The 24,152-nt window shown below is 42.2% G+C and overlaps 1 protein-coding gene across 1 annotated transcript in view; it reads left to right on the top strand.

Moving 5' to 3' along the window:
- larp (La related protein) overlaps positions 1 to 24,152 on the top strand; it is a 163,772-nt gene that overhangs the window by 137,136 nt on the left and 2,484 nt on the right. Inside the window, exons 11-14 of the mRNA XM_080283271.1 lie at positions 5,821 to 5,999; positions 18,292 to 18,436; positions 19,547 to 19,790; positions 21,225 to 21,473. Of these exons, the coding sequence (XP_080139397.1) occupies positions 5,821 to 5,999; positions 18,292 to 18,436; positions 19,547 to 19,790; positions 21,225 to 21,473 (817 nt within the window). The remainder of the gene's footprint in view (positions 1 to 5,820; positions 6,000 to 18,291; positions 18,437 to 19,546; positions 19,791 to 21,224; positions 21,474 to 24,152) is intronic.

Genomic DNA, 24,152 nt, shown 5'->3' with positions numbered 1-24,152 from the left:
GAAGCTAGAGATGAAGGCACAGATAGAAGGATAGAAATCGTAAGAGGGCAGTTTGGAAATTAAAGATTTATGCCAGACTCGATCGTAAGCCTTTGAGATGTCAAGTGCAGTGGCAAAGCTTTTGCCAAAGTCCCGAAAGGAGGATGACCAGGAGTCTGTAAGATAGGTGAGAAGATCGCCTTTGGAGCGTCCCTGACGGAACCCATACTGATGGTCAGAAAGAAGGTTGTGATAGGAAAGATGCTTTAAAATTTTTCTATTAAGAATTGACTCGAAAACTTTTGAGATACAGGATGTTAAAGCAGCTGGACGATAGTTAGAGGGTTGGGAATGGTCACCCTTCTTCGGGACTGGCTGAATGAGAGCAAACTTCCAGCAAGAAGGAAAGGTACAAGTTGATAGAGAAAGGTGAAAGAATTTTCTGAGGCAGGGTGTAAGCACAGAAGCACAGTTCTTGAGAACAACAGGAGGGACTCCATCAGGCCCATATGCCTTATTAGTATTGAGGCCTGTGATGGCAGAAAATGCATCAACTGAAGAAATTTTAATGTCAGCCATGAGTTGCAACATTAGTTTTGCTACTGTTTTGGAAGTTGCGATGTCCAAGATCACCTGCAGATGTCTTACTTGGTAAATATATATATATATATACATATATATATATATATATATATATATATATATATATATATATATATATATATTGTACACACACACACACACGCACACACACACACACTAAAGCTTCGTTTTTCAACCACTCGTTGTTTGACTTCTTTGTTTCGACGTTTATATATTTCTTCCCTTTTTCGTTGTTCGACATGGCTATCCCCACCATTTTGACAATTCAAACTGCACGCCATCAGACAGACCAGCCAAGCTGCCTGTCTCCTGTGCTTTGGCCTTCAGATCAGTTGCCTCTTCATCCATCTGGATTTCTTTTTGGCTTTGTGGATTACTACAACAGCAGCATGGCTCCACCCAAGACCCGTACTATTACCCCTGTCAAGTGCAGTCATGTGCTCACCAGCCTGAGAGAGTGTTTTGCCATCGCATGGTAGGGTGACGATCAGGGTTGCAAGATCTGAACTTGGCCACATTACCAAACTCCTCAATTTTCATTACCAAATTTAAATTTTCATTATCAGATTCTTAAAGCAAGCATGTATGGACAAGTTGGAGAGGAGCGAGAGAGTGCTGTTGATTGGAGACATGAATGGCAAAGTTGGGAATGTACGAGTGGATGGAGTGGTTGGTCAGTGGGGTGTGCCAGCTGAAGTAGATGGGAATGGTAGTGCTTTGGTGGACATCTGTGCTTGTAAGGGGTTGGCAATAGCCAACACCTACTTTTTTCATAAGATTATCCACCGGTATACATGGAGAGTAATGAGGAGGATGGATGGTGAACTTGTTGAACGAAAGGCAATGATAGACTACGTGTGTGTGGATGAGCGAATGAGAAGACAAGTGTTGGATGCAAGAGTGTGGAGCGGGTGGGGGAATGGAGTCTCGGACCATCACTTAGTGATGGCCAAGGTAAAGATGCAAAGCAAGTGGTTGAGGAGGCAAAGGGGAAGACAGGAGGAAGCAGCTCCTGTGAGAAGAGTGGAGAAATTGCAAGATAGTGAGAAAATGACAGAGTATAAGAGCATAGTGGAAGAAAGATTGGGAAGGTATGAGCTAGAGCAGATGGAAGGGGTGGAAGACGTATGTAAGATATTCACGGAAGAGATAGGCGCAGCGTGTGAGGCGGTTTGTGGAGTGAGGAGGAGATCCAAGGGTGTGCAAGGGACAGCATGGTGGAATGATGAGGTGAAACGAGCTGTGGAACTAAAGAAGAAGGCATATGGTGAATGGTTGGCGAGTAGAGGTAGGGGAGAAGATGAGAGAGAGAAGAGAGAGGTATATGTGAGCAGGAGAAGGGAGGTAAAGAGACTGGTGAAGGAGAGTAAGAAGAAAGTGGATGAAGAGTTTGGGAGGAATCTGAGTGTGAAATGGAGGGAGAGTAAGAAATTGCTTTGGAAGGAGGTAAAGAAAGTAAGGCAGTGTGAAAGGGGAAGTAATAGGGGAGTGAAAGATAGGAATAATAGATTGTTGGAGGAGAAGAGAGAGAGATTGAGGAGATGGAAGGAGCACTTTGAGGATTTGTTGAATGTAGAGAGTGAGAGCAGTGTAAGTATAAGTGGTTGGGGAATGGCTGGGAGAAGAAGAGATGAGAGGAGGGAGGGAGAGATCAGTAGGGCGGAAGTAGTGGAAGCGATGAAGAAGATTAAGCTGGGAAAGGCCCCAGGAATTGATGGAGTGTGTGGTGAAATGCTTAGGTATGGGGGTGAGATTGTTGTGGAGTGGATATGGAAGTTGTGTAGATTGGCTTGGGAAGAGGGAAGGGCTCCAGAGGACTGGAAATCAGGTATAATTGTTCCTCTGTACAAAGGAAAAGGGGAGAGAGAAGTATGTGGTAACCATAGGGGTATTTGCCTTCTTAGTGTGATTGGTAAAATATATGGTAGAATACTCATTGATAGGGTTAGGCATATGACAGAGGAGCTAGTTGGAGAAGAACAAGGGGGATTTAGGAAGGGAAAAGGGTGTGTAGATCAGATATTTGTTCTAAGATGTTTAGTGGAGAAGTATCTAGAGAAGGGAAGGAAAGTGTATGCTGCCTTCATGGACTTGGAGAAAGCTTATGACAGAATAGATAGGCAAGGTATGTGGAAGGTATTAAGAATATATGGAGTGGGGGGGAAATTGTTGAGTGCTGTGAAGAGTATGTACGAGGGAGCTAGGGCTACGGTGCGAGTGGATGGTGAGCTGAGTGAGTTCTTTGATCTCAGTGTGGGACTGAAAGAGGGGTGTGTGATGTCTCCATGGCTGTTTAATATATATATGGATGGGGTTGTAAAGAAGGTGCAAGGTAGGGCAGTGGATGTGGGGCTGGCCCTAATGAATGAGGGTGAGATTTGGAAGCTTCCTGTATTGCTGTTTGCTGATGATACAGTATTGTTGAGTGAAGATGAATGGGAGTTGCAAGGTTTGGTGAATAAATTTGGGACAGTGTGTAGGAGGAGGAAGCTGAAAGTTAATGTAAACAAAAGTAAAGTTATGGTGTTTGAGAGGAATGAAGTCACAGAGTGTGCAGTGAAGTTGGATGGTGAGGATATGGAGAATGTGAGTGCATTCAAGTACTTGGGTAGTGTGATGAGTAAGGATGGAACTTTGGGGGATGAAGTACGTGAAAGGGTACAGCAGGGAAGGAAGGTTGTTGGTACACTGAAAGCAGTGATGAGAAATAGGGAGGTGAGTATGGAAGTTAAGAAGTCACTGCATGATGGTATTGTGATCCCTACCCTGACATATGGAAGCGAGGCGTGGACCTTGCAAGAGGGGAACAAGTCAAGAGTGAGAGCAGTGGAAATGAGTTACTTGAGAGGAGCATGCGGAGTGACGTGGAGGGACAGGTTGACGAATGAAGAAGTGAAGGAACGTTGTGGGGTAGATGTGGATGTGGTTGAGAAGATTAGGAGAAATACACTGAGGTGGTTTGGACATGTGGAGAGAATGGAGAATGAAAGACTGACTAAGAGGGTGTATGTAGGTGAGGTGGAGGGAGGGAGAGGGAGGGGTAGACTGAGGATGAGGTGGAGGGATGGAGTTGAGAGGTATATGAGGGAGGGGGGGGGTGAGTTGGGGGGAGGGTAGTCAAATGGTGGGTGACAGAGTGACTTGGAGGCGTTTTGTCTGCAGCCACCCTTTTTCGGGATTAGGGCGTCGGGCAATAGATAGATAGATAGAACTTTTCATTATCAGATTCTTAAAGCAAGCATTTATTCTTCATTAATTTTATATACAAATGAAAATAATCACTCATTATAATTAGCAGCATGTTGATTATTTTTGTGCTAAGTAGGCTAGCAGATTAATCAAAGAGAGCAGACAATCTACCATCTTCATACATGTGAAAAATCCATTTGGTAATGGATCATGCTGATTCATTTCCAAACGAATTTTTCATTACCAAATTGGCGCGCATTTGGTAATAAAAAATATCAAGTGGCAACCTTGGTGACGATTGCGCCAGTGATTAATGAACGCTCTTAACACACGATACTGTTTTGACGCCAGTTTTACGGAATGCACATCATAGTTTGCACTAGGTTAGGTAGGATACAATCACTGGGGGGTCCTGGGGGTGAAGCTTCCCAGTTAGGTTTCAGAGATTCCAGTTAGGGTTTCACTGCTATTTATGATTTTAAACTAAATATATTTGAGTTTGGTGTGGTGACATCATGTCCAGTCGGTCAGGCGGCTTCCTTTAATATCGTCAAGTAGTTATATTTTGTTTGTTCTCCAATATTTTTTTAATCGAAAATCAAATGTCAATCATCTGAGATGTATGTAGTACTAAAATGATTTTCCTTGAGAACGTAGGTCTATAAGAAAACAGCTCAAATCCCTGTGTCACTTTCGTTGACACTTACCGGTATTTTTTCCATCTTTATTGAATGTTTTTTGAATGACAAAGGTGGTCAGGAACCTAATCCCCCTATTTCTTAACAATCTTATGAGAAAAATAGGTTCGTTATTCAACCACTTTTTATGGAACACATCCCTGTTGAATAGTGGGGGATAGGTGTATATAGGTAGACAGATAGAGAGAGAGATTGATGTATTGCGTAGGTCATTGATTAATAGAAGGAAGAGAGTTGGTGATAGGACAGGTCCCTGAGGAACACCACTGTTGATAGCTCTAGGAGAAGAATGGTGTCCATCTACTACAGCAGCTGTAGAACAACCAGAAAGGAAACTAGAGATGAAGGCATAGACAGAAGGATAGAATCCATAAAAGAGCAGTTTGGAAATTAAGGATTTATGCCAGACTCGATCGAAAGCCTTTGAGCTGTCACGTGCAGTGGGAAAGCCTTCACCAAAGTCCCTATCGGTTACAGATTATATGCAGACCTGAATTCCTCGCAACACTTTTGCACATACTACAAAGCGATGCACTTAGTTCACACTTTGTTCCGTGATGGTAGCATCCTTGCATCATAACATTAGTGTTCCGTCCATCCATCATCCAGCCCTATGTTGCCCCATGAGGAGTGTAGGAGCCTGGGACTAGGCAAGTTGGTCCTGACATTTAAGATGAGAGTGATGAACCTCGCTCATCCCTGAGTGGCATTATGTGAGCAGTAACCCCAACCACCCCTTGGATATAAACCTTCACCAGCTCAATCTGATTGGAGTGCTGTAATTACCCACTAAACCACCAGGTGCCATAATTTGGTTATATGGTTACCATCTAGCATAGTAAATGGTTTCCTGGTGTACAGGAAACCATTCACCTTGTCACTCAGTGTGGAGTCACCCACAGGCAGAAGGAATAGGAAAAAATGAAGGACAGAAAGACAAAAGAGGGAGTGTTAAGTCACCCATAGGCAGAAGGACGTGAAAAGAATGAAGTAAAAGAAAAACAGAAGAGGAAGGAGGGAATGGAGGGAAGAGAGGAAAGGGCAGACACCCGAGAGCAGCACTACAATGAGTGAGTGGATGGTGAGCGTCCTCACCTACCACATTGTTACCATTATTAATTTTCAGCCCCTTTGCTTCCATTCCACATTAAAAAAAAAAAAAAAAAAAATCCATCTCTTTACTGCTCAAACTTCTCTTAGGCCTCCTGCATGTTTTCAGCATTCAAAACTAAATCATCAGCATATAAAAGCTCCCAAGAGAGAATTTAAAACATTACAACCTTATAGAAGTAAAAAATATGCATACTTTATGTAGTTAAGGTGGTACGTATATCTGAATCTTTTCCCACAGTGAGCTAAATGCCAGTCCCAGTGAGAGTCAGCTGTCTGGCAGCTTCGGAAGCAGCTATGGATCTTACGGGTCATTACCAGGCTCACTGCCAACCTTCCAGCATCCTTCACATTCACTTCTCAAAGAGAATGGGTTCACACAGCAAGTTTATCACAAATACCGAGCTAGGTGCTTGAAAGGTGAGATTTTGAAGAAGTTTTATTTGTTTATTTATTTTTGTTTTATTTATATATTCATTTTTTTAAAATAAAGAATTGGTGACAATTCTTTCTAAACCTGAGACTACCTTTTAAAAATACTCCATCCATCCATCCAGTCTTGTACTGCACCTGAAATCTATGATGTGTGGGCCCAGGGCTAGGCATGTAAGGCAAGGATGGTTTACAACATGTCCCTGAGAAACAGTGAGTGAGCAATAAACCCCAGCCATCCCTGGATTATTCTAACAGTCCACATGTGGTTGGAGTACCTTAACCCACTAAACCACCAGGCTTCCATTTATTGTTTATATGTTTGCCACCCAATGTAAATTGTTTCCTAGGTTACAGAATACCATTTTGCTTGTCAGTTAGTGTAGTCATCTGAAGGTAACACATCATTAAGTGAAAGGATGGTAAACACCCCTACCCACCATCAGCAGGTTATGAACAGAAAATCCGGGTTTGTGAAACAATGCATGATTTTCATGTTTTGATAATGGGGTACTTCAATCCCCAGTTTAACATGGTTATCGGATTAGTGTGACGTGAGTTCAAAGTCAAATATGGAGAGCAGTGGCAGTGGGACATTAAAGAATACTTATATTTAGATTAAGTTGGATAGAATAAGAAAGAAAGTGACATGTTAAAGACTGTAGTGTGGAAGTTTGTTTATACAAGTATGGTCATTTTGTGAGAATGAATATGAATTTTGAGGTAAAAATGTTGTGTGTGAATTTGTGAGTGACAGGAAACTTAGATCTATACCAAGGAAGAATATGACCAGATAAGGTACCATAAATGACTTTTACAAGAAACCAGGCTCATAGTGATATGAACCCAGTGGATCACAGGACAAAGCCATTATATGACAGAGCCACACAACACAACTAGACACATAAAACAGTCACCACACAAACATTACCTGACCCTTTTCAACAACATCTCACCCTCTGACACTCCAGCATTAACAGTGAAGAAATGCCTACATCTCATTTCACTTGCAGGACAGTACAATGCCTCACTCAGAACACAATATTACAAGGTCCCCTTCCAACATCCACCCATCAGAGATGTCCTTAAACTGAGTTGATTGAATTCACTTAGCTAGGCTTGGATCAAGATATCACTCAGCCCCCCCCCTCATTTACCAGCTTATGTTTGGGTTAAGGGGGAACTCGGATGACACATTCCACCTTTGTAATGATGGCCCACACAACAATGCCCATATTATGGCACCCTGCACAACATATGCCACACTACGATGCAGACACCTCAAGGGTGTAGAGAACCTATGGGATGACCTCACGGGGGCAGCTGCTTGCCCTCAGACATTCAGGTCTGCTGGGTAAGGCATGACCAGGGTTGAACAACAGTGACAGGAAACTGACTACTTCAGTTGCTCATTTTCAGAGATATATCATTGAGGTTGTGTTGAAGGATTGTTTGTGTCGTGTTAGGTGCATAAAGTAGCACTATGTTCTCTGGTGTGGGGGCTGCATTACAGTGTGGGCTTAGTAGACTGTTAAGTCATATTGCACTGACGCAGGGAAGGGATCTGACCAAATCACATTCTGGCAATGTGCATTTCTGCCTCTCTTGGTAAGGAAATTTCAGAGGAGTGGATATCTGTTAGTGGTTCATCAAGGATACTGTTCAGCTGGATGTAATGGATGACTGTAGTGAATAAATGATTTTGAAGACATTTTTGAAGTGTACTCAAATGTGAGGTGGAGGAGGAGAAATGTTATTTTAAGACATGCTGTCTAGTGTTAGGTGGTTGTTTTGTTTACTTCCTTTCCAGTGGGGGTTACATAATCAAGTGCTTGGGTGGAGTGAACCTTGAGCTGAAGTGAATTCTGTGTCTCTATGTGCATGTGATCCTTGATTGGGGGTATTTTTGTTTCTTGATGTAGGTAAACTATATTTGTGGTCTTCATGCATATTCTCATTATTTTTAAGGCCTTTTTTTTGTGTGTGTTTTGAAGATTTTCCATATGATGAATAGGGTGGGGGCTCAGCGTGGATGTGTGTAAATCATTATCGTTCTAATGAACTGTCAGTAGGTAGTGGCTGTGAGTATTTTGAAGGCATCAAGTTTACTGAATTCCATAGCATTTGTGTTGCTTGTGTGCTGGGAAAAGGTAATGTTTGTATCCAGAGTTAGCCCTAGATTTTTATGATGTGTTGTTGTTGTTAGCTCTGGTCTGTTTAATTGAGCAGACCCATCAACTACAGGCAAGCAACTGCCCCTGCTGGGCCATCCTGAGCAGTGAACCAGTGTTCCACTGCATAATTAGCACCTTGGCACAGCAAGATGCAGGGAAGAATATCGAGTATTGGTTTCAATTTAACAGGTACCATATTAGGGCCCACACAGCACTATTATATGGTTACCACCTAGCATTACTAGGTGCTATCCAAAATTTTCCAGACTACAATAGGGTCTCGCAACTGGCGATCTTAAGAGACTGATGAAACCTCACTAGTGAAACTGCTAGTTTGGAGGCACACTTTATATTGCAAAAAATAAAAACTGACTTGAACATTTAGAAAGTTTGACTATTTTTCCATTTTTGTCTACTTTTATCCACTACTGTAAATAGTCACATTTTTATATAATTATTATAATTAATAGGACAAAGCAACAAAAAGTTGGGAATTGGGAGTGCGCATGCTTACTGGGAGTAAGCGCCACCACCACCATCACCACCCTCCTCTCCACCATTGGCACCTTCTTGAGCACCAGCCTTTCTCCATATCTCCTGTAGTACCTCATCATCACCTTCAGACACTGCATAGTCATTAGGTTCATCACAATTTCCACCACAAGCCACAGAAGCCATGAGGCTAGCAAAAACAGTGAACAATGGGGGTAGCCAGATATAAAAAAGGGCAAGGTCGCACTAGCATAGCAATGGGCAGGACAACAGTGAATCGAAACTCCCCATATGACTCGCTCGCTGGGTGCAGCTCACTCGCTAGACGAGACTCGCTTCCTAGAAAATCGAGTCGAAATGTGCCTTGGGGCTCGCTCGCTAGATGACTATTGCCAAAGACTCGCTAGTTTCGAGGTTTTTGTTGCTAATTATGAAGCTGAAGACAGTTTCTATCCTATCGCTAGACTTAAAATCACTAGTCAAAAAAACGTTAGTTATGGGGCCTTATTGTAATGCTACATAAAACTGAAAACTCACCATAGCTGCAACTGGCCATCATCACCCTTGAAGTAGTTCCTTTGAGCATTGATATACCGGTCCTGGGGCTTCCTCCAGTCTTGGAACGCTCCCTGGAAGTTCTTTTCTATGAGAGTGTCAGGCACCACCAGCTGTTCCTTCTGGATGTCCTCACTGGTATCAAAGTGACACCCTTTCAGCTTGATCTTCGTTTTTGGGAACAGAAAGAATTCGCAGGGGGCCAAATCCGGCAAGTAAGGAGGGTGGGGGACAATAGCCATGTTGTTCATGGCTAAAAACTGCTGGGTGTTGAACGTACTGCGAAACAGGGCCTTGTCATGGTGAAGCAGCCAGTTGTTGCCTTGCCAAAGGTCAGGGTGTTGCCTTCTCACATTTTCATGCAGTCGCAGCAAAACATCACGGTAGAAGTTGGAATTGACGGTTTGGCCAGCTGGGATGAATTTTTTGTGCACCATCCCCTTGATGTCAAAGAAAACAATCAGCATGCTCTTGACACTACTTTTCACCTGTCTGGCCTTTTGGGGGCTTGGTGAGGGTGTCTGACCAAGAGATTGGTCATTAAGCACTTGTTGAATCAATGCCAGGGTCTCTGTTACATTTTTCATGAGATGCACACAAAATTTGGTTCAAATTCAAGGTTCCTTTTTTATATCCATCTTGAAAATCGCCAGACAGCACGTGCATGACAGCAAACAAAGGAACATCACTAATCCCCATGTCCGCCTAGCTCCGCGCCACGTGGCACACTGACTCACAGTGCATATTACTGCTGCCACCTAGATGTGCGTCATGCTACTACAGCCCATTTAGGAGTCATGATTCCAGTCCAGAAAATTTTAGATAGCACCTCATGTAAATGGTTTTCTGGTTTATGGGAAACCATTAGGCTTGTCACTTAGTGTAGAGCCACCTGAAATGGAAAGAGTAATGAAAAATGGCTGGAAAGATGGAAGAAATAGGAAGGGAGGAGGGCAGACACAGAAAAAGAATGATAAAAGTGAAGGAATGAGTAGGCAACACTACATCAAGTGAGTGGATGATTGTCGCCATTACCTATGACCATGTGTATTTAGTGGTAATGATGGGTTAAAGAAGGAGATTTTAGGGTGTTCAGAGGAAAGCTGTTGGAATTATTAATAGCCCAGCAATTATAAATAAACTACCTCCCTTACAAGTAAGAAGGAATATTGCCTCCCTTGCGTTATTTTACAGATACTTTTATGGCAAATGCTCAGATGAAGTTGTGTCCATTGTGCCATTTCTCCATGCCTTCCCTCGTGCTACACTGGCATCTGGTATTGTTCATGAGTGGAATGTCACACATCCATATTGCAGAACTTCTGCCTATTAGAATTCTTTTATTTCCTGAACTACATCTCTCTAGAACTCACTTCCCTGGAGTTGTTTCCCCCCAAGCTTCAACCTACAGCTGTTCAAGTACAACTGTTACAGATATTTTATGAATGGAGGATGCCAGTAATATGGTGTATGGATTACTGTATTATTATTTTTTTTTATTAATTTGTTTTTCCTTCCTCTGTTCTGGTATTAAAAAAAGGAAAGAAAAGAAAATGTGTGTGTGTGTGTGTGTGTGTGTGTGTGTGTGTGTGTGGACTGAAGAAAGTGATGATTGATTTTTTTTTTTTTTTTTTTTTTTTTTAATGCGAGGAAGAAGGAACCAAAGGCCATGAGCCCGCAGTAACAGTTCCCTCCAAGAGAAAAACAAAATACAATATAGAGCCAAATTCAAGATCCGATCATTTTGAGATGCCTGGACACACTGCGTTTGAAAGACTGGAGATCATAGGCAGCAGGAAATACAGACAGAGGGAGACAGTTCCAGAGCTGAAGTTGTCATTGTGTTTTGTCCAGGCCATTGCTCTAGTGAGTATGGATACTGTTGGAGCCGGAATGGTGTGAAGTCATCAGTACAGGACAGTGCTGTTTTTGAAGGAGAGGGGTTAGTAGTTCGTAGAAGAAAATGTAAAAAATTGAGGGTGAGGGGGTAGAGACGTATGGGACACTGTTGGATAATACAGTAAACCCTCGATGTAATAAACCCCCGTTTTGCAAATTTCGGGTATAGCAAACGGCCAAATTGTGACCGAACTTCTCCCGGATTTTGCGAACAAAGGTCGCTAAAGGAGAGGGAAGTTTGCAAATCAGCTCACAGTGACAACAGCAGCCCATCCTGGCACAGTAAGTGTACTATAACAGTACTACATTACACTGATTTCTTATTATAGATATTGTGTTTAAATGTACACCTTCATACAGTATTGTATTTAGATGTACAACTTCATAAACCATTGAATTCTCCATGTAAAACTTAATAGAGTTAGTTTAGGTTATGTTTGAGCACTTAGGACAGAACAACTCCCCTTATATAGTGAACTGAGTTCGGTAATCCCTCAGAAATACCGAACTCCTCGTTTATAGCGAACTTTTGGATACACCCTTCTCCCAATTAGTTCATTATATAGAGGGTTTACTGTATATGAATATGGAACCTTGGTTTTGGTAGAGTGCTTGAAATCTGTCTCAATGAGAGAAGGTTAAGGAGCCATTTTTAATAAAAGTTTTGCACATATGGATATACAGTACTGTTTTCAGAAATTTTATACACTCTTTTCTCTGATGAGTGTTAGTCTAAACATAGCCAGTACTAAATTTAAATAATAGAAGTCTCTTAGAAAATTAGAGTATAATTAATACTCTAACTCACCAGTAATTATCTCCATATATCCTAGCTAGTCTCCCCTGTTTGGCCAAATCATAAAGGTTACTTAGCTACATAGAGTCGGAATAACAGATGACGACGGGTGTGAGGTCTCGGTTGGTTTGCCTGGGGCTTTCCAAACGTCCTTAGGTGCGTTTTATACAGTGTGTGGCTTGAACAAGCTTCAGGAACAGAGTGAAAAAATGGCGAGTCTCTCTTCCCTCATAGGATTCAGAGATGCCAGCTATTTATTACCAGGTAATTACAGTTGGAGCCTCTGCGGTACAGTGATAGAGTGTGCGTTTCGTACACGGGTGGACCAGGGTTCGCGACCCGCCAGGGTAATAAACTTTGGGAGTGTTCACCCGGCCACGTACTGCATTGGCGGACACAAGGGGTACTGTGGTTGAACCAGTGTCGCTTACTGTAAAGTATGCTTGCACCCAGTCGGCTTGCGCGGGCCGATTACACTTGGTTCACAGATTACACACACATCCAAATCCACTGCAACACTACAATTACACTTACAAGCACTTCTCACCCTACATACAATCTCTACCAGACAGCCTAAGCCACTTGGTAGAGATACGTTGGCTGTATCGTCCCGACTTCGGTCGGGGTAGGCCGGTCCTGCAGTGGATACTCAAACGGCTGATGATGATGATGATGATGAATTATAGTTAGTTAAATACAGTGAACTACTTCATGAAATATACAAGGTAATTCTAACATACTGTAATTTAATCTTTATTAGTTTTAAATAAACAAAAGCCAAATATTCATTTCATCTATGTGAATGTGTGTTAAACCTGCCATCGTTTTGTAATTGGGATACACGTCATCCTCCCACATAGATGCAGCTAGGTCAGGGGAAAATTCGTAAGTATTTACACATATTTACAATATACTGTAGTTGTCCACAAGGGATAAAGCAGTAGCATTTAGTTTATTGGTAATAATAATTATTAAACAGAACTGTAATGCAATCTCTGGGTTAGAAGACCTCTTGAATTAGTCATTAACACTCTCTGGGTTTTCGTCTGCTCTCAACAGGGACAACTGTTTTAAAATGTAAAGAGCACAACCGCTCTGTGGGAAAATGTTTCCCACAACTGTACTGAAAACTTTGTGTCTTGTTGCTAATGTGGATCTTTATGGAGGTTGTTTCTTGGTGACATAGTATGAGTTTGGCAAACTTGGTAAAATGTGTGGTGGTCATCTGCTTGGGTCAGAATCTATATCGAGTCAGACAGTGGGATATTGGGGATGATGTTCTTTAGGATTAGGGTTTTAGTTAAACATAGTGTACATCTGTCTATCTATCTATCTGTCTATTGCCAGATGCCATAATCCCGTAAGGGGTGGCCATTTGACTTTGAGTTATTTGTTTTACGGGGAGAGGCACTAATCCTCCACCAACCCACTTGCTGACACGTAGGAAGCATGTATGGTTTGGTTATATGGTTACCACCCAGTGTTGTAAATGGTTTCTTGGCGTACAGGAAACCATTTCGCTTGTCACTCAGTGTAAAGCCACCTGTAAAGGAAGGAAAATTAATACATCATCTAATTCTGTGTTGGCCCATGATAAGCGTAGGAGCCCAGGGCTAGGCAAGTTGGTCCAGATATTTAAGATGAGAGTGGCCAGCCTTATACATCCTTCAGTGGCAATACATGAGCAATAAACCCCAGCCACCCCTTGGATATAAACCTACACAGGCTGAATCCAGTTGGAGCATCATAATTACCCACCAAGCCTCCAGGCATCATAGTTTGGTTATATGGTTACTACCCAAGCCTAGTAAATGGTTTCCTGGTGTACAGGAAACCATTTGGCTTGTCATTCAGTGTAGAGTCACCCATAAACAGAAGGAAGAGGAAAAAGAAACAATAATAATGATTTGTGTGATGAAGGATCCATATTATGAAGTACTGTTGGATGGTTTACCTTTTTTTTTTTTTTATGCTAGGAAGAAGGAACCAAAGGCCACGAGCCCACAATAACTGTTCCCTCCAAGAGAAAAACAAAATACACAAGAGAGCCAGATTCAAGATCTGATCATTTCGAGATGCCTGGACACACTGCATTTGAAGGACTGGAGATCATAGCTAGCAGGAAATACAGACAGAGAGAGACTGTTCCAGAGTTGACCCGTTGCATAAATGTAGGACTGGGAGTAACGGTTAACTATTGCATTAGAGAGTTGGACAGGTAAGGGATGAGAATTTTCTGCCAGATGGGTGCTACGCGCCCGTCGTAGAGGTGGAGGAATGCAAGCAGACAGTTCTTAGGAGCAGTGATCATTGAAATAACGATAGAAAAGAGATAAAATGCAACAGTGCGGTGAAGAGACAGAGGTTGAAGGGAGCCAGTAAGAGGAGGAGAGTTAATGAGACAGAAAGCCTTTGACTCCACCCTATTGAGAAGAGCTGTATGTGGGGACCCTCCCCACACATGAGAGTTGTACTCCACAGAGGGGCGGATAAAACCCCTGTATGGATTCAACAATTGTGCAGGGGTAAAGAAAGAACAGAGTCGGCTTAGCACACCCAATCTCTTGGAAGCATATTTAACAAGAGATGTAATATGATCTTTCCAAGATAAGTCCCGAGTAAATGAAACCCCAAGCATGTTCAAGGATGATGCAGGATTAAGCTGAATATTATTAAACATTAGTGGGTATACCTGTGGAAGATTTTGACAGGTTGATAGGTGTAAGAACTGAGTCTTAGATGCATTAAAAACAACAAGATTAATTTTTCTCCAGTCAGAGATACGTGCCAAGTCAGACATTAGGTGTGCCATAGCCTCATCCCTTGTTTGTTGAAGCAACTGCTGAGATGGGCGTTGCATGAACCGAATGGAAAGGTGAAGGGTGGAGTCATCAGCGTATGAGTGGATAGGGTTAGATGTACAGCTTAGAAGGTCATTGATGAATAAAAGGAAGAGAGTTGGTGATAGGACAGAGCCCTGAGGAACACCACTGTTGATAGATCTAGGAGAAGAACGATGTCTGTCTACAACAGCGACTATAGAACGACCAGAAAGGAAGCTAGTGATGAAGGCACAGATAGAACGATAGAAACCGTAAGAGGGCAGTTTGGAAATTAAAGATTTATGCCAGACTCGATCGAAAGCCTTTGAGATGTCAAGTGCAATGGCAAAGCTTTCGCCAAAGCCCCGAAAGGAGGATGACCAGGAGTCTGAAAGGTAGGTGAGAAGATTGCCAGTGGAGCGTCCCTGACGGAACCCATACTGACAATCAGAAAGAAGGTTGTGATAGGAAAGATGTCTTAAAATTTTTCTATTGAGAAATGACTCGAAAGCTTTTGAAATACAGGACGTTAAAGCAATTAGACGATAGTTGGAGGGTTGGGAGTGGTCACCCTTCTTTGGGGCTGGCTGAATGAGAGCAAACTTGTTCTTGAGAACAACAGGAGGGACTCCATCAGGCTCATATGCCTTGTTAGTATTGAGGCCAGTGATAGCAGAAAATACATCAGCCGAAGGAATTTTAATGTCAGCCATGAGGTAGTCAGAGGGGGGAAGTGATGGAGGAACAGCACCAGAATCGTCTAAGGTGGAATTGGAGGAGAGAGTCTGTGCGAGGAGATCTGCTTTATCAGTTGAAGAAATAGCTACAGAACCATCAGAGTAGAAAAGAGGAGGGAAGGATGATGAGGTAAAGTTGTTAGAAAGGTTTTTGGCAAGATGCCAGAAGGAGCGGGAAGAATTCGAGTTGGAGAGTTGAGAGCATGTAGTACGGAGGTGAGAAGATAGGAAGAAATCAGTAGGATAGAAGTTGTGGAAGCAATGAAGAAAGTTAAATTGGGGAAAGCCCCAGGAATTGATGGAGTGTGTGGTGAATGTTGAAGCATGGGGGGAGAGATAGTAGTAGAATGGATGTGGAAGATGTGCAGATTGGCCTGGGAGGGAGGTAGACTTCCGGAGGATTGGAAGTCAGGTATAATTATTCCTTTGTACAAAGGAAAACGGGAAAAAGAAGTGTGTGGTAATCATAGGGGCATTTGTCTTCTTAGTATAATAGGAAAAGTGTATGGTAGGATACTTATTGACAGAGTTAGGGAAATAACAGAGGAATTAGTTGGAGAAGAACTGGGAGGCTTTAGGAAGGGAAGAGGTTGTGTAGATCAGATATTCATTCTTAGATCTTTAGTGGAAAAGTTTCTAGAGAAGGGAAAGAAGTTGTATGCAGCTTTCATGGGTTTGGAGAAAGCATACGACATGGTGGATAGACAAGGATTGTGGAAAGTATTAAGAATATATGGAGTAGATGGGAAGTGGTTGAATGCTGTGAAGGGTATGTATGATGGTGCTGAGACTGCAGTGCATGTGGATGGTGAACTGAGTGAATTTTTTTCTTTGAAGGTTGGGTTGAAACAGGGATGTGTCATGTCTCTGGTGAGAGAGGGTAGTGTTTGGAAATTCCCTGTACTGTTGTTTGCAAATGATACTGTGTTGTTGAGTGAAGATGAAGGGGAGCTGCAAGGCTTGGTGGATGAGTTTGGGAGAGTGTGTAAGAAATGGAATCTAAAGGTGAATGTAAGGAAGAGTAAAATTATGGTCTTTGAGAGAGGTGAAGTCAGTGAATGTACAGCGAGGTTGGATGGTGAGGAATTGGAAAGTGTGAGTACGTTTAAGTACTTGGGTAGTGTGATGAGTAAGGATGGAGGTTTGAAGGGTGAAGTGCTTGAAAGGGTGCAGTTGCTGGTTCCTTGAAAGCAGTGATAAGAAACAGGGAAGTAAGCATGGAAGTGAAAAAGTTACTACATAACAGTGTTGTGATACCAGCTCTAACGTATGGAAGTGACGCTTGGACGCTGTTGGATGGCCACAAGCCAAGAGTGGGAGCGGTGGAAATGAGTTATTTAAGAGGAGCCTGTGGAGTCACATGGAGAGACAGGCTGACAAATGAGGATATAAAAGAGCGTTGTGGTGTGAATGTGATAGGAAGCATTAAGAGGAATACACTGAGGTGGTCTGGCCATGTGGAGAGGATGGAGGGTGAAAGACTGACAAAAATAGTGTATATGAGTGAGGTGGAGGGGGGGAGAGGGAGGGGGAGGCCGAGGATGAGATGGAGGGATGGGGTGGAGAGGTATATGAGAGAGGGGGGTGTGAACTGGGAGCAGGGCAGTGAAATGGTGGGGAACAGGGCAACGTGGAGGTGATTTGTTTGTGGCCACCCCGAACGGGATTAAGGCATCTGGCAATAGATAGATAGATAGATAAAATTATCAATGTGCACTTGTGGTTACAGCTCTAACTGTCTTGGAAGTGAAGTTCATCTACAGTGTACCGCTCACCAGTGTGTGTGAACCACGTTCACCAAACCAGAAGTCAGAATAGATGTGCCACAAAAAGTGCCTTCCGAGGACCTGTATGCATGGGTTGGAGGGGATGAAGTAGTGGATGTGAATGTTTGTCATTATCTTCCAAAAATTGCTGCTGTTTGTTCTGTGATGAGAGGTGTCCACAGATTTTTTTCTCATTGTCTTGTTTGTGTGTGTTAATGTAGTTAGTTCAGTAATGGTGGTGCTTAGGTTGTTAATGGATTTTAGTTGTGATGTGGTTGCTCCCCCCTCCGCATCCCACCCGAGAGTTTCAGGTATACTTCTCACATAAGCTTATTGAATTTTTTCCATGACATTACTGTATATCCATCCTTCCATCATCCAATCCTATGTTGCCCCATGAGGAGTGTAGGAACATGGGGCTCGGCAGGTTGGTCCTGACATTTAAGATGAGAATGGCAAGCCTCACTCATCCCTAAATCGCATTATGCGAGCAATAAACCCCAACCACCCCTTGGATGTAAATGTACACAGGCTCAGTCCGATCAGAGCACCTTAATTACCCACTAAACCACCAGGTGCCATAATATGGCTTTAAGGTTACCACCTAGCATAGTAAAAGGTTTCCTGGTGTAAAGGAAACCATTTGGTTTGTCACTCAGGGTAGTCATTTGTAGGCAGAAGGAAGAGGAAAGAAAAAGGGAAAGACAGACAGAGGAGGGAGTGTACAGTCACTCATAGGCAGAAGAAGAGGAAAGAGTGAAGGAAAGAAAGACAGAAGAGGAAGGAAAGAAGAGAGGAATGGGCAGAAACCCAAAGCAGCACTACATCGAGTGAGTGAATGGTGAGCACCCCCACCTACCACTGATTACATTTTATAAAATCTGAATATGCCTCATCAGTATCTAGTGCCATCCCATTCTTCATTCTCATTATAGTTCTGTTCATTTCAGCCATTATCATATTCACAGATTTCGCATTTTTTCATTGAGTTTGGAGCTTTATGTGATTACTGTAGTTTTGTTTGGCTTATGCGTTTCAGAGCGCAAGAGACTTGGAATTGGGCAGAGTGCTGAGATGAACACATTGTACCGATTCTGGTCCTTCTTCTTGCGGGAGCATTTCAACAAGAAAATGTATGAAGAGTTTAGAAGATTGGCAAATGAAGATTCTAAAGTTGGTTACAGGTAAATATATGTTTGTTTTAATCATCTCCAGTACCAGATAGATACCCAGTAAGGAAACCATTGCTTAGATGTGGCAAATTATCCTAAGTACTGTACCTCCACATGCCACCTCGTCAAGGATGGGGGGTAGGTTCACCCGTATTGTATTTGGAGGTTTCAGATAACATGATGCATGATGGAAAAGCAGTGGAAAGTAGAGTGGTTTGAGGAAAGAAAGTGTATGGTGTTTTAAAGGAATTTGTACAGAACAAGAAGGTTTTAGTTGACACTGTATGAGTGTGTTATCACCCAGAACATACAGGAATGAAACATTGGTGTGGCATGAACATAAAGGTTTGGAGTGAGGATGAAATATTGGTGTGGCATGAATATAAAGGTTTGGAGTGAGGGTAGTTCTGTTTACTCCAGCATGTTTGTATTTAGAATTGAAATGGGGACCTGGGTTTGTAAATCAGTGGTTGTGTGTTGTAGTCAGGATGAATGTTTGTTGGGTACTTTCATTGCATGCCATGCACAAAGGAAGTAGGGCTGTTTGAGGCCAACTTTTCACATGTTTATCCTGACAATCCAGCACCTTGTCCATGTCCAGTATGGCTGAACTGCTAAATTGCCAGGGACACAGCAATGCTTGGTTTACTGCCAGCCCGGGGCCACACAAAAATAGTCATCTACAGTAATTGGATGTCAGAGATGATATCATGAAAGTAACTGCATTTGATGTGAATGGAGTGAGTGACAAAGATAATGTTTAATGAGTGCATGTGTGCCTGCAAGAGAAAGAAAGAGATTTACCAGGCTTTGTTTGTGAGAGAGGAGGAGCAGACGGGCATATGTTAAATCAGGTTTGAACGATGGCTATAAAGCTGGGAAAAAAAAAGGAGGGGTTTGCTTTGTTGCTGTATGAATGAATGAAGACATGTGTGAGGAGTAGCACTGACTCTGTCATCTGTTGGAGGATTCCCAAGAGGGAACGGACAAGCCTTTCATGAACTCTCATAATTGCCCTAAGGCAAATTTAGGTTTGTTTTTCTCATTAAAATAAAGGCACTTACATTTCTCAACCAAACACTGTACTTATGCTCCTCACACCAGTATTCACTCTTATTTCAGGTATGGCTTGGAGTGCCTCTTCCGTTTCTATAGCTATGGATTGGAGAAACACTTCCGAGATGAAATCTACAATGATTTTCAGGATGAAACATTACGAGACAGTGAATGTGGTCAACTGTATGGACTGGAGAAGTTTTGGGCATTCCTAAAGTATTATAAGAACAGTGGATCCCTGTTTGTGAAGGAACGCCTAAAAGAAAGATTGGGCAAATATAAAAGCATAGAAGACTTCAGGGTTGAAATGGTGTGTATGAGGAATTTACAATTATTTCTGTATTCATAACGTATTCTGTAATATAATCTCTATGTACCTCTCCTTCTCGGTCTTGTTTAAATTCTGTGAATTGCATTTTGTCGTATGAAAAACTATTGACAAGGATGGAACATTTCAATTTTGTGTATGCAGTTGATGCTGTGTTGCTTGTTCATACTGAACAGATCTCTTGAGACTGAATCACTCCTCCTCCTCCTCCTCCATTTTTTTTTTTTTTTTTTTTTTTTTTTTTTTTTTTTTTCTCCCATGTCTGAATGGTATAGTCTAAAATAAATGTATACAAGAGTAAAGTAAAAGTTGTTAAAGAAGAAGGTGATAGTGTGAGGTGCCGCTGGATGGAGATCAACAGATTGACGAAAATGTTCAGGTACCATGATGGTTAATGGAAAAGGGAGGTTAATATATAAAGGAAGTTGAGAACAGAGCAGCTCAGGCTATGAAAGCTTTGGTACTAGAGGTGTAAGTAGCTGCAAGAGGGTTGTAGGAAAGTTTTTCGGTGGCCGTATTATTATGTGAGTGCGAGATCTTGGAATGTTGAGAATGCAGGTGCAGTGGAAAAGCGGCTAGGAAGGGTGTGTAGTGTGTTGCATAGGTAAGATAAAAACCTTTGTATTTTGTGAAAGATGTGGAGTTAAGAAGGTTGTTAATAATAGGGTGGTAGCAAATGTGCTTAGATGGTGTAATCTTTTTTAAGAGAATGGATGTAGAATAGGGTATGTGTGAGTTATTTTCATGTTAGAAGGAGATATTGTAGCTCAAGAATATGGTTGAATTAAACAAATTAAAAGGGGGGATCAAGAAATTGAATGGCTGTGATAAAGAATTGTGTAAGACAGTGGGGTATGGAATTTGAATCGTCTTTGGAATTGACAGGGATAAAGTTGGTGAGATATATTACGTATGGAGAAACACATGATGAGTTTTATTAATTTTATTTACTTATATATTTATTTAATTATTTTTTACTAATTCACTCTTGCTAGTAATGTGAAATAGCTCAGTGGTGGATAAATGAATATCTGACCCATTCCACTGGTTAAGCTGTTGATAGTTCTCTCTCAGTCATGCTTGATTTCTGAACCATATCTTACTTCATCCTTAGGCAGGAAAAGAGGTCAGGATGATGGTGATGTACTTTCAGGAGTCTTTCAGTTTTTTGGTACCACTTGGAATGACAGTCACATAGAAAAGTGTGGCACCTAGGGGTATTATAACATATTTTGGGGGAGGGAAAAATGTGACACCCAAGAGTATTATAAAAACCTCTTTTTTTTTTTTTTTTTTTTTTTTTTTTTTTTTTTTGGGGGGGGGGGGGGGGGGCCGCCCAGAGAGTGGGCTGGGGTTTGATGTATCTTGTCAGTAATATCTGACATTTTTTACTTGGAAGCAAATTTGTTGTTCCAGCCTGAGGAATATGATGCAGCACGAGAAGCAAGGAAGGCTCGAGTGCGCACAAGGTCTGAAAATGAGGGCACAGTAGTGATAGGGTCAGACAGTTACCAAAGAAACCTGAGTGGTAGTGGCAGTGGGGGAACACGGCGAAGAGAGCGACGGGCCTCAGAGGGGGACCGTGCCCCTCAGCATCAGGACCAACATCCCCATCCCCATCATAATCGTGTCAGAAATACTTCAGGAGGACACATCGTCACGAAGGTTAGCACAAGGTTTTGATTTTTTTCTGAATCTTTGAAAGTTTTCCCTAGATAGGAAGAGAAGTCTCCAAATCACTTTATTGACACACATCACCTTTCCACTCGACCGCAACATAACTTCTTTCACTCTAGAACAGGCGCACAGTGATAGCAGTGTACAAAGGAAGCACATAGAACCATATGGAATCCAGGCCTTCACAAACATTAACAACTACTCATACAAACATTGTAGCATTCCCAACACTTGGACCCATGAAACAGTCATCACAATACTTAGAGAGGAACTTGGCACTCCATAACTGAATGCCTGGGCTGGTATGTATCATCATCATCACCTGGACCTTCTTTCCCACCTTAGGGCAGAGTTAGGAGTAGCAATGTCCAGACAGCCCAAATTTTCCCAATCCGGTGGGCCATGCTTCCATTCACTCACCATTCAAGCACTGGAATCCCAGTTCTATCTGATACGTCAAAAACATTCAGTACATTCTGCAGCTTCAAGTACACATATCCGACAGAGTTCATCTGGACGCTGTGATGTTAAAAAGGGGTGCCAAATCCCTGATCATGCACTTCTCCTCACAATATTCATCCAGCCAGCTCGATTTCTTGTGAATCCCCTAGCCTCACCGACCTCCAAACCTCTCTTCCTCACACATTCATCCACCACATCCCTCCACCCTCTCCTTGGCCTACTGTACCTCGCTTCCTCCCCCTTTGAAAATTACTCAGATATACCTTTTTCAGTTCTCAAATTGTTATCCACTCGATCCACATGACCATACCATCTCAGTATACTCTCTTCGATTTTGGTGTCCACAGATGTCCTCACTCCATATCTTTCGTGAATCATACTCTTTAGTATCCTATCCACTCTTTGTACTCTACATGCAGTCCCATCTCCACTGCTGTCACTCTTGATTTTTCATTTTCATGCTACACCATAGTCTCACATCTATATGTCAAAGTTGGCACTAACACTTCTTTGTGCAAGCCTCGTGCAGCTACAACACTCAAGCCTCTGTTTCTTATCAAGGCCTTCATTGCACCAGCTACTTTCCTTCCATGTGTCACACTACTTTTCACCTCTTTTGCACATCCTCCTCTTTTTTTTTTACCACTACATAAAGGTATTTGAACTGTCCCACCAATTCCACTCTCTCTCCACTCACTGTAACATCGCACTGGTAGTCACTTTCTCTCTCAGTAACCACCACTTTATTCTTTGCTACATTTACTCTCAAGGCACAATGCTCACAGACATCAGCAAAACTCTGCACTAGCCTGCCAAGCTCCTGTCCACTATTTGTAAGTAACACTGCATCATCAGCATACAACAAATTTGAGATATTCCCTCCATCACCATTCATTACCAATGCCATCCCCCTCTCGGCATGGCCGATGTGAGGGGGTGGAGGCATGGCCACGAGCAATAATCGGTCATCCACTCATCACAGCAGCAAGCACTGAACTGACAAATGGGGGGTGTGGTAACGTAGTATAGGTCATTTCAAGTCATCTAGGGTTTTCGTTCTCTTAAAAATTTTTTTTGCAGTTTTCTACAAGTCACACTGCATTGACACCAGTGGCCATACTACGGAAAAACGTCTTTTGACACTAGTGGTCATGGAAGGGTTAAATCTACAGTGAATGTGGCAAAGAAGAAAGTTGCAGGTTTTGAGAAACATGAAGTCATTGAGTGCATAATGAGGCAGAACAGCCAGGAAATACCTTTATATATTTAAGTAGTGTGATGATCAGGGACAGAAGATTATAAAATGAAGGGCAAGAAAGGGTTCAGCAAGGAAGAATGGTTGCAGGTTCACATAACAGTCTTAAGGAATAGGGAGGTGAGTATAGTAGTATACAAGCCTGTACATGGCAGTTTTGTGAACTCAGCTATAATGTATGGAAGCAAACCTTGGATTTTGCTGAAAGCAAACCAGAGGATTGAATATTAATTATTGGAGAGGAGCTTGTTTAGTTAGGTGGAAATACAGATAGCTGAATATGGAAGTAATGGATCTTTGTGATGTTTTGGATCTGCCAGAAAGTACTGTATGAGAAGAAATACCCTGTGATGGTTTGACCTTGGAAATAAAATAAGAGATTAACTAGGAGAGTGTATGTACAGTAGGGAGGTGGAGGGAGGTCAAATTGAGATGAAATAATGGTTTGATATGAGTGAGGGGGGGTGTGAGTCAGAGAGAGGGCAACCTAATGGGGGAGGGCATGGTACCAGGGAGGTGATTCATTTCTGCCCCCCACTTCTGGGATTAACCCATGCCAGGCTAATTCTTTGTAAGGTAGTTTTCCTCCCAGGAGTCATTGTTTCATAACCAGTGTGTGTTTTACCTCATATGAGGGTTGTAGCTTGACCAATGCTGACCTCCACTGTCTCACATGAGGTCTGCAGCTCAGCACGAATTATGGCATCTGGCTGTAGATAGATAGATAGATAGATAACAATTATGAGGCATAATCTGGGGATTGCCCGAGAAAAAGTAAAAGAATGGTAGATCACACTGGTTTACAAAAAATTTGAGGCAAGCATGAAATTAGGTGTTCTAACTTAATTTTGGGGTGCTGATTTCAGATTTGAAATCTGTTTTCACTCATCACCTCTAGTTTTTGAGAAATATGTGTATACATGTATGTACATGTATGCATATAGGCCTAG

This window comes from Coenobita brevimanus, chromosome 97 (assembly GCF_032717465.1).
Source record: "Coenobita brevimanus isolate Jiangsu-jjx chromosome 97, ASM3271746v2, whole genome shotgun sequence".
Lineage (NCBI taxonomy): Eukaryota > Metazoa > Arthropoda > Malacostraca > Decapoda > Coenobitidae > Coenobita > Coenobita brevimanus.
The sequence above is the reverse complement of the archived record's forward strand: the minus strand, read 5'-3'. Positions and strand labels throughout refer to the sequence as shown.